This window comes from Impatiens glandulifera, chromosome 3 (assembly GCF_907164915.1).
Source record: "Impatiens glandulifera chromosome 3, dImpGla2.1, whole genome shotgun sequence".
In the NCBI taxonomy this organism is placed as follows: domain Eukaryota; kingdom Viridiplantae; phylum Streptophyta; class Magnoliopsida; order Ericales; family Balsaminaceae; genus Impatiens; species Impatiens glandulifera.
This window is the reverse complement of record NC_061864.1, coordinates 20,798,539-20,809,821: the sequence shown is the minus strand read 5'-3', so window position 1 is coordinate 20,809,821 and position 11,283 is coordinate 20,798,539. Positions and strand designations below refer to the sequence as shown.

Sequence of the window (11,283 nt, the reverse complement as noted above, 5' to 3'; positions counted from 1 at the left end):
GAAAGTTTGTATTTTAGGCTCGCTTTAAGTTTTACCCTTAAAGAAGGGGGAAGCGGCGAAAAAGCAAAGACTGATGGAGACACGATTCAAGAGGTTTGGCTTGACCGAGGGAGACAAGGTTCGAGAGGGTGACGGAGCCAAGATGGACTCGATAGCGCCGCATGGATGCATAATATGATCAATAGGAAATAGGTAAAGAGAGATTGAATCGAGTCGCGAGAAGATAAACGTTAAAGCGATAAAGAAAGAGAAAGAAAGAAAGAAAGAAAGTCGGGAGACTTTTTCCGAAAACGATGAATGTAAAGATACTGCTGGAGTTGATAAAGGAGAACTTCTTCAGACACCTGGTAGAGAAGTGGCGTATACCTGCCACGAATTCAAAGATTACGACAATATGCAAAGAAAAACGCTATCATTATGACGAGGACATGATAAACATGACCGAAATACATGCATAGAAGGTAACATGACCGCATAACATTTGATTTTAGTATATCAATCTCAGAAAAGCAGAGATTACGTTTAGAATTGTGCATGTTCATTTGAGTTGAGACGAGGATTCAGGCTTAATTTCTCATCGTTTCTAGTTCTTTCTTCCGTGATTCAGAATGAGTTCCCGATCTAACATCCAACGTTTTCTTCGCTCTGTAACGCCGACTGTTCCTTGCAAGTCTGTTCCTCGTGTAAGCTATCTCATTCTCTTATCTGTATCCGATTAAGTTGCGCACAGTTTTCTGTAATTCGTATCATGCTTGTGTTTGTATATCCATTGATTGTTTTCTGTAACTTCAATTTGATAAACTTGTGTTGAAATGTATGTTATTTCCACAGAGCTGCATTCAAGGTCTCAACAAGACGTGGTTCCCTGGAAACAAGGAGACTGTTGAATATTTTGAACTTTCAGATCTTTGGAATGTCTTTGACGAGTGGAGTGCATATGGAGCTGGAACTTCAATTGTCCTTGGTGATGGTTCTGACAATATTATTCAGTACTTTGCTCCTTTCCTATCTGGTATCCAGATTTATACCGACAATTCAGCTTTATCCTACAGGTATATATAAATATTAGAAAATTTGGAGCTGTAACAGTTTCAATAAGCAATTGTCAAATGTTTTTATGTGAAGAAGAGTTGTTCTCTAATAATTGAGTAATTGTATGTATGACAGTAAAACAGATGAGCAAGTTGTTGAAGGGAGTGTGGTAGGTGAGATGGATTCTGGTAGCGAAAATGATAAGCTTTCGAGGTCACCAAGCAACAATTCTGTTAAGATTTGGGATGTTGAGTCGGCAACCAAGTGTCGTGGCAGTTCATCTCAATCAAAGGATCGCCTTGGATCCCTTTGCTTTGAGAGATATGATTCGGCGTCTCCTTACTGGAGGTCCCCACTTATGGAGAAGGTAATAATAACAACTAAATGCATGTTTTTTTCTTGACTGATTTGTTATTATTGACGATAATTCATGATATCATATGAATGTTTGTTTTAGGTTGCTGAACTGGCTGTAGATTTTAAAGGACTTATGACTCTGAAAAGCATTGAACTTTCTCCTGCAAGTTGGATGGCCATTGCATGGTATGTCTACTCAATATTTCTTTTATTGTTCCTTCTCTTATGGTAAAAGTAAAACATTGTTGAGTATGTTCTGGAAATGACAAACAAATAAAAAAACACATTGTTGGAATTATTCTCATCCTAGGCTTTACCAGTTTCATTTACAGTGATTGAAACAGTAGACCATGGAAGTATTTTCCCACTATTAGATGCTTTTTAATGTTCCTGTCATTTCTTTATGAGTTTCTCATCTTATACAATGATCTGGACTGTGGCAACTTCTACTTGCATAGTACTTGATACTTTTTTTGCTGCCGTTCTTTTTGACTTTAATGTGTGCTAATAGCAAAATAACTATTTTCAAGGAGTTAATGTACACTCTTCAGTATGCATCAGTATTTACCATTTTTAGGATGAAATTGGAATTGGAGGTTTTATTCTAATTACATTGTTTGTTTGTTCACTTAAAATAAGGATTTTAAGTTTCAGTTCCACCATTCCTATTTTGGAATTACAATCCAAGCATTTCATTTCCATTTCTTATAGAATAAGAATTAAATTTGTAATTCCAATTCTAACAAACATAGACTTAAGTTTAATACTAAACATGTTTAACGAAGTTTAATTGTAAGAACTAGAAAACCTTAATTTTCCCTCATGTCTGGATGATACGATGCGTTATCTGCATATTTAGTGAAATTTCATTTTCCTTTCTTTTTGTTGGTGCTGTTATGAGTGACGTGGTTGAATATTTAGGTTTAGTCTATAATCTTTGTTTACTTTTGGTTGACCTGTTATGATATGTACAATGTACATACACTTATTACCTAATGAAGTTTTTATTTTGCATTGATTAGGTATCCTATTTACTATATACCAAATGAAAGACATCTGGAGGATTTGAATACATCTTTTCTGACATATCATACATTGTCCTCATCTTTCCAGGGTATGTTTTGCTCTTTCTTTTTTTTTTACTTATTTGCTAGAAAATTCTTATTCCATTGAATCTCTATTTGTCTACAATTTTTCCTCTCTTGCTTATATCCAAAATTGATTGTGGAAGATCCTTAAACAAAGTTGATATTAAATGTTGTTGTTTTGTCAGTTTGATATTATCATTTTCTATATGATTGGTTTGAGGTGGAGTCTAATTCCATTGTTTGTTTAAGAGTATGGTGAATTTAATAAATACATTGAAATAAAAAATTTCAATAAACATATATTAATAAACTATATAAAGATATATATTGGAATTATATTATATATATTCCATTTTTTTTTTGAAAGAGGTCAACTTTTAATTAGAGAAAGAGTGCAAGATGCATTCAAACATTACAAAGTTGTGAAAGGGGAAGAAACCACAATGACACAAGAGAGCTAAATGCCAATAAGATGAAAATTTTCATCCGGTACAAAATCCCTTTTTATGAATAGAACCGAACACATAAGCATAAATCCTTTGATTCTTCGAGCACCGAAACTTTTCTATTGAAATGTTCTTCATTTCCTTTCTTTCCAAATTGTCCACCACATGATGAGGGGGATAGCCCTCCAGTAATCGGCAATGTTATTGCTTGCTCCCCATCCGATCCATTTTTCCCAAAAGTCTTCAACGACACATCCCAATGGAAGTTGAGGATGTTTTGCAGAAGGGCCGCATGTCTCTGGCTAGGTCGCAGTGAAGAAAAATGTGATCGATAATTTCCCCGCTCCTCTTGCCGAGACAACAACTACTAGTCAAGTGCTTGACAGTAGTCAGAATTCCCCTGTGAATTGCTTCCCGAGCAAAGAAAGAAATCCTAGATGGGATGAAGAAAAAACAAACGGAAAAGAAAGTTAGATTCCGATAAGTTCAAAATAGTCTCATCCAGTGCACATCCCCTTCTTCTTGATTGACGTAAAAGTTTGAAGAAGAAAACATTTAATCCTATCAGCCTCGAAACTCTTTCCTTGGAAATTTCTCATATTTCATTCTTTCCATAAAATGCACCACATAATAAGTGTGATGTACTTCCATTCATTGTAAATAACCTCTCTCGAGTATCTCGAGACCCATTGTTCCCAAAGTCCCTAATGTTTATATTTGACCCATGAATGATTGAAAACGTTCTGAAGGAGGCCCAAATAGAGTACGTCATGGGACAATGAAGGACAATATGATTGGAGCTCATGGGACAATGAAGGACAATATGATTGGAGGTCATGGGACAATGAAGGACAGTATGATTGGAGGTCATGGGACAATGAAGGAGAATATGATTGGCTGTTTTTTCGACACGTAGACAGAGACTATATTTGTTAGCAAGGGAAACCTTTTCTTTTAAGCTTGTCGAGAGTAAGAATTCCTCTGGGAGGGAAACAAATAACTTTTGGAGGGGATCATTGGCTTTCAAATCTCCTTCCAAGAATTTCCCAATGGCTTCCAAAGCTCCTTCCAAGAATTTCCGACAGATGGATTCTGATTCCCTACCGTACTTCCATCTATAATACAAAAGTTTATCCTGATCGTTCCTACCAACAATTGCCGATGACTTTGATAAATTTGATTACATGCCCGAGTTAACCCCTTACTTTCATTCATGACTCTAAAAGCATACAACTGCTTAGATAGTTGTAATACCGCACAAGGTTTGGTAATTATGAGTTTGTTCATGCAAAAATTCTTGAATCCAATTTTTTAAAGGCAATTATGATCCAAACAAATTATGTTTATTTATCTCACAAGATTTCCAACCTGTTTCTATCAATTTACATCTGAAGATTTGAAGACATGTTCAATTGTTTCAACTTCTTCGTGACTTAGGTAACATAATGAAGATTTTGTCGCTTTCCAACATGTTTAATTGTTTCAACTTCTTCGCGACATAGGGAACATCTTAGAGATTTTGTCGTGTTCCTGTGATACAAATTTTCCTCCGTAGGAAGGAAATTATGACAAACTTTCCAAATAAATGTCTTCATTTTTAGTAAACATTGTATTTGTCAAATCCTTTTCCAAAACTTCTCAAAAAGTTGATTTTGTTGCTTTTCAACATGTTCAATTGTTTCAACTTCTTCGTGACATAGGGAACATATTGGAGATTTTGTCGTTTTCCTGCGATACAAATCTTCCTTCGTAGGAAGGAATTATGATAAACTTTACAAATAAATGTCTTAATTTTTAGTAGACATTGTATTTGTCAAATCCTTTTTCAAAACTTCTCAAAAAGTTGATCTCGTCGCTTTCCAACATGTTCAATTGTTTCAACTTCTTCGTGACATAGGGAACATCTTGAAGATTTTGTCGTTTTCCTGCGATACAAATTTTCCTTCGTAGAAAGGAAATTATGACAAATTTTCTAAATAAATGTCTTCATTTTTAGTAGATATTGTATTTGTCAAATCCTTTTTCCAAAACTTTTCAAAAAGTTGATTTTGTCGCTTTCCAACATGTTCAATTATTTTAACTACTTCGTGACATAGGGAACATATTGGAGATTTTGTCGTTTTCCTGCGATACAAATTTTCCTTCGTAGGAAGGAAATTATGACAAACTTTCCAAATAAATGTCTTAATTTTGAGTAGACATTTATTTGTCAAATCCTTTTCTAAAACATCTCAGAAAGTTGATCTTGTCGCTTTCCAACATGTTCAATTGTTTCAACTTCTTCGTGACATAGAGAACATATTGGTGATTTTGTCGTTTTCTGCAATACAAATCTTCCTTCGTAGGAAGGAAATTTTGACAAACTTTCCAAATAAATGCCTTAATTTTTAATAGACATTGTATTGTTAAATCCTTTTCCAAAACTTCTCAAAAAGTTGATTTTGTTGTTTTTCAACATGTTCAATTGTTTCAACTTCTTCGTGACATAAGGAACATATTGGAGATTTTGTCGTTTTCCTGCGATACAAATTTTCCTCCGTATGAAGGAAATTATGACAAACTATCCAAATAAATGTCTTAATTTTCAGTATACATTGTATTTGTCAAATTCTTTTCCAAAACTTCTCAAAAAGTTGATTAGAAGTAAAAGCATCATTCATTGTGGAATCTTGATGATTAGTAAATTTACCATCCAGTTCATCATTTTGATATGAGAAATTGATTTGAGTTTGTAAATTTCCCTAGAAATATCTTCATTGAACATCTCACGAACAATGTCTTCATCCAATAATTAGAGGTTGATGTCATAAGATCATGAATTTTCATTTCCTCTGCTAAGATGGGTGAGTTAAGAATCCTACCCGTAGCCACCCATTTCTGTCCCATAATCGGAATATCTTTTCCATTATCAAATAACTATTTATCATGTTTATTAACCATATCCTCCTACCATTAGGCTATGCCAACACCATGATCTGAACTCGGTTTTTCTCAAATAAGCCCCCTCTAGACCCAAAGGGAATCAGGTTTATTAGCTTACCCAAAAAAGCTAGATTTGAAGATATGATTGGAAAGCTTGGATAGATCTAGTTAAACCACAATTTTAATTCTTAATTCATTGTTTTTCAAAATATTAACCTCCAATCATAAGTTGGAACTAAAGTGTTCTAAATGGCGTCCGAGGAGGCAGGCCGCCTAACCTTGAAAGGAGGCCGTGATGTAGGCAAACTTTTTCCAATTTTTCATGTGAAAGCCCATTTTGTTTAATGGGTCTACTTTCTTTTAAAGAACTCAAAAGCTAAAGTCGCATGAATGAAATGCGATCTGCTCTGACTCAAAATTAAAAATAGAAGCTCATCGCTACAGCAGGTCCAGTGGGATCAACTCTTTCTTCCTCTGCTCTGTTGTCATCGTCTGTGACCGTGTCTGGACGAGGCGGTATGTGTCATTGACCTCCCTGCCATTTATAACACTGGTTAGAAGAGAACAATCTAGTTAAACCACAAGCCCAACACAGTCTTTTTGTGCTCTAGATAAAGTTTCTCATATTAAACCACAATCTTATAGTCTTTTTGTGCTCTAGATAAAGTTTCTCATATTAAACCACAATCTTATAGTACTACAGTTAAAGTGTTTATTGTAAGCATTGAGATCCACTTCAAAACTAATTTCCTTGCCTTTTTTCTTTCTCCTTGACTTTGTTGATGTTTACAGGGATCCATTATAAGATTTATCTAAGGTCTTGTTTGATATGGGTTATTTGAATAATCACCCTGTAATTTTCAAATAACTTTGTTTGATGTAGGTCATAGAAATCCAGGCTATTTGGGGGTTTTTTTAGTAAAAAGAAGGGTATACATATATAATGCTCAAGTGGAAAGACTAAAGAGTCTTCACAAAAGAGGCTAGATGTTTTGATTGAAAAAAAGAAATGATGGTAGATTATAGATAGTGGGTTATTTTCAAACAAGGCCTGATATCTGCCACTTAGTTTGTTAAAGAATTGTTGTTTGGCAAGAGAAACTTTAACAAACCAAATTATCTGATTATTCATGTGTATTGATTTCCTTTTCTATGTATGTGACAGATTCCATTGTGCATGAATACTCGGAACAAAAGGTGGCAAAAAACAAGAACAGTTGTTTCACAACCCTTCCTCCATTTGGGCTGGCTTCTTATCGTTTGAAAAGAGATGTTTGGGTAAATGAAAAATTTGCTGATGGCGATAGGATGTTGAACTTGCATAGTGCGGCTAACTCCTGGCTGAAGCAACTCTCGGTCCAACACCATGATTTCAATTTCTTTACTCAAAACTCTCTCGAAACTGGTGGGATCGCAACTCCTCCTGTTGCTTCTTCTAGCAGGCCTTGATAAGGTATAAACAAATGCATTTGTTTCCTTTTCCTGTTTTCTCTTCTGCAATCAAATATTTGACATGAAACGAAAAGGAAGAAACTAAAGATAGAAAATAATTATGTGGAGTTCAGAATTGTCAGGTTTTAAGAAGTTTATTTTGTCTTTTTTTTGTTCAGTAGAGATTGTTTTCTGGATTTACACCTTCATTTATTTTATAATTATGGATTAGCTTTATGTTGGAAACTGCATATCTTTTGAGTTTGTTAGTTTAATGTCTATGGTTGATTTTTTTTCATGGTGGTTTTGGTTAAATGGATTTGTGATATGTTTTTTGAATTCGGTAAAAAACTCGCTTTATTGTGGATTATTTGGCTTGAGCTGAACAAAAAATGCAAACTCGGATGTCTTGAACTCCATTTTTATGTTTTTTATGTTTTTTTAGGTTTGATTTGGGTCACCTTGCAACTCATTTAGGGATATTATTGACATTTTAGAGAATTTGATAGTTTGTTATGGCTCTTTTGCATAGTCCCTTATATTTATTTGTCTCATTTTAAATATTTGTATTTGTTTTAGGAAGTTATCATGATTTTTACTGTCTTTGTTTTTATTTCAACTCTGTATTTTTAATAGGATTTGAATATAAAAAGTCTAATTAAATTTTTTTAGGTAAAATTATTTTTCCTATGTGAGTTATCTTAATGGATTTGTAATTTTTTTGGATTAAAAATAATGTGCTATGATTGCTTTCTTAACTTTTACGTATACTCAATTAATTAATTTATACTTCATGTGTTGATATGTAAAAGGGTTGAGATATAATTTCTATGATTAGTATATTTGTATATATTATTTATTTATTTAATTAATTTTCTAAGTTGAAACTGGAAATCATGATACTGTAGGGTTAATGTTAATCAAATAAACTTTTTGATCTTACAAATTTATAATAAACTTTTTGATCTTACAAATTTATAATTTATAAATGACTAACGATTTTAATTAAATTTTTGATTTTTACTATCTTGATTAAAACTAGTTCATCATGGTATTGCTCTCAAGGAAACAATAAAAAAACTATTGGAGTGTGGTAATTTTGGAATAGAAAATTAAATTGTGAGTGAAATTTAAATTCTTATGACAAAATTATATTCCAAATGAAAAAAATGTAAGGATTGAGACTGGACAGAGTGAGTACTATTAGCGATGACTTTTATGACACAAATTATGAATTGTGCTATCCAAATCTCATTATTAAAGGTTAATTTTATTGATTAAAATTTCATATTCAAAATACAAAAAAAAAAAAATCAATCTTATTTTATAACAAATAAAATAAAAACTTCTTTTTTTAGACTATCACAAATTATTTTTAGGAATTCGAGACCACTTAGAATTTGTTGAGCTTAATTATGACAAAAGATCTCTCATGTCTCAAGAAAATCAATTAAAATTAAAATTTGGAGAACAACTCTTTTATTAGATTCTGAAAATATCTTTATAAATCAAATTGTATGTACTTTATGTGCTAAATTACTCATTATCTCAAATAAATAATGTGATTATGAAAAAATAATTTATTTTAAATAATTCCATTTGAAGGATGCTTATACAAGTTCATTAAAAAAAATGATGTACTAAAAATAGGAATTAGGTATTACAATCAAATATGACACCAAAAAATCTCATATATGTTAAAATATCTTTAAATGTTTATTTATTATCATTATTCTTAATAAATAGATAGATATTAAATTTGTTATGATCAATTTAGTTTAATGCTTGAATTAGGTTAATTCAATTCTCAATATGTCTTATCATTTATTATAATATTATACTCAATAATAAATTCAACTATTCATTACATTGTATCATTTAGATTTCTTTTAAATATATAACCTCTTAATATTCCTCATAACTAAAAACTAGGACAATAAATGAGGAGATTGTTTTTATTGAATTCTTTTTAAGATTTCGTAAGTGATCTAAATTTCTCAATCAAGTATGGAGGAATCAAGTAACACTATGATGATACAACAATATATAACAAGTAAGAATACAGAATCATCCAAAAGAGAGTCAACAACAACTTACAATGCAGCTGGGAGAGTTCTTGCAACAAAAAAAGAAAATAATTTGTAAAGGTGATTACAGAAGGCGAATAGAAACACGGCAATCTGGTGATCCAAAAAAGAGAAGACAACATATTCTCTTTCACTTTAATAAAGAGAATGATCGAAACAACATCAACAACCAACTGATGATAACAAAGGAATGTGGGTGAAGATGACCTAATTCAAGATATTGACTTCACAAAAATACCGATCTGGATGTAGATCTTCAGTCTCACACAAAGACTAACTACATAAGAATCAAGTAGACGAATAGTAAAGAATATCGGCCCAGTAATAAGATGGATGATAATTTTTTTCATAGAAAAGACATCTCAGACTTTGTTAAACTCAGAATCGAAATAGATGTCACATTATCGAGACAAACCATCAAAATAACTAGATATGGAAAAACAAGTATTTGGATAGCATTCATGTACGAAAAACTCGGAGATGTATGTATGTTTCAGATGTGGAATAATAGGGCACGATGGGAAAAAATGCAATTATCATGCAGAATCTCCATACGAATTTTGGATGAAAGCATATTTTATTAGTCATATTCTAAATTATGCCAAAATAATGAGCTAACATATCACTTTTGTCAAACAGGGAATTAGTTACCTGCACGGAAGGAAAATAAAATAACACTTGGAGAAGAAGAGAAGCAAACCTCCAAAGAACAAATAAAGATGAAACAACATAGAGAGATATGTGATCTAATTAAACCATCAGAAGATTCATCCTCCTCCACAAAGTTCAATAGTTCAGAAATTGCAACTATTGTCAAAGAAGTAATGAAAGGATTGCTCAAAGAAGGAAATGGCAAAGAGAAATATTATCAAGGTATGTATCACTTTTCTGATAACATTACTAATGCATGTAGTTTTAATGTGCATAGTAGTTATAAAAATAAATCTTTATGGATATTAGATAGTGGTGTTAGTTGTCATATTTGTTCAATCCAAATATTATGACTGAAATTAAGAAAATTGATGACATACATTTGTTTTTATCCTATTGCACAATTAAACATGTTAAGCTAATGGGAAATGTTAAACTTTCTGAAAAATTAAAATTGTATGATGTAATGATCATTAAAGACTTTACATACAATCTAATTTCAGTGTCTAAACTTAAAAAAAAGAAACAAAGTTAGTTGTCAATTCTCTTCTCCGGATTGTTTATTGCAGGATGCTAAAGATAACTCTATCGTAGGAAAATGAGACTTTAGTCAAAATCTATACTTATTTGATACAGATATAGTGAATATGACTTTTAAAAATTGTATAAAATAAAACATGATTTGAATAATCTTAAAGTTTTTGGGTGTTTGTGTTATGCCAAAAACAATGCACATCATAAAACAAAATTCGAACCTCGAGGTAAAAAAATGCATTTTTATTGGATACTCTTTAGGACAAAAAGGTTTTAGAGAATTTGACATTTTTAATGAAACCATTTTTGTCTCTAGAGATCTATTTTTTTTTATGAAATAGGTTTCTATATCAAAAGAAACATGAACAAATAAACAAACAAAATATTTATGTAGATACAGATTACTTGTTTTCAGATTTTGATGATGATTCATCTTTTTTTAACATAAATGATAGTAATATTTCTGATGATCAGTTAAACCAAAATGTTGAACACAAGTTTTATCACAACCGATTTTTTTAGAAACTTAATATCAAATTTTTTCAGAAACAGGACAAAGAAAAAGTGAAAGGGAAAGAAAGACACCTACTTGGAATGACAATTACATTGTCAACACAAGCACTGCTTTAAAAATAAAAACTCGTATACGCCCAACACTTTTCCTTGTGTTATAAAATGTAAAGATGTTAAACATTTAAAATTTGGGGGAACATCTCTACAATTAAAGAACCATTT

At 31.8% G+C, this 11,283-nt stretch overlaps 2 protein-coding genes across 2 annotated transcripts; both read left to right on the top strand.

The window, feature by feature from the left end:
- The first annotated feature begins 73 nt into the window (after nucleotides 1-73).
- LOC124929972 lies at nucleotides 74-1,062 on the top strand. The gene is made up of 3 exons (XM_047470348.1): nucleotides 74-461; nucleotides 608-683; nucleotides 832-1,062. The coding sequence occupies exons 1-3, from the start codon at nucleotides 451-453 to the stop codon at nucleotides 1,060-1,062; spliced, it is 318 nt and encodes a 105-aa protein (XP_047326304.1). The 5' UTR covers nucleotides 74-450.
- A 172-nt stretch (nucleotides 1,063-1,234) lies between these two features.
- On the top strand, nucleotides 1,235-7,294 carry LOC124929971. The gene is made up of 3 exons (XM_047470346.1): nucleotides 1,235-1,575; nucleotides 2,412-2,503; nucleotides 7,011-7,294. Exons 1-3 carry the CDS (start codon nucleotides 1,523-1,525, stop codon nucleotides 7,292-7,294), a joined length of 429 nt encoding a protein of 142 aa, XP_047326302.1. The 5' UTR covers nucleotides 1,235-1,522.
- Nucleotides 7,295-11,283: the final 3,989 nt, after the last annotated feature.

Bases quoted from the DNA above. Each gene is read 5' to 3' on its own strand.
- LOC124929972 (XM_047470348.1), top strand. The intron at 684-831 runs GTAAGCTATCTC...TTATTTCCACAG, and splicing joins CTTGCAAGTCTGTTCCTCGT to AGCTGCATTCAAGGTCTCAA.
- LOC124929971 (XM_047470346.1), top strand. From the start codon at position 1,523: ATGACTCTGAAAAGCATTGAACTTTCTCCTGCAAGTTGGATGGCCATT. The intron at 1,576-2,411 runs GTATGTCTACTC...TGCATTGATTAG, and splicing joins AGTTGGATGGCCATTGCATG to GTATCCTATTTACTATATAC. The intron at 2,504-7,010 runs GTATGTTTTGCT...TGTATGTGACAG, and splicing joins ATTGTCCTCATCTTTCCAGG to ATTCCATTGTGCATGAATAC.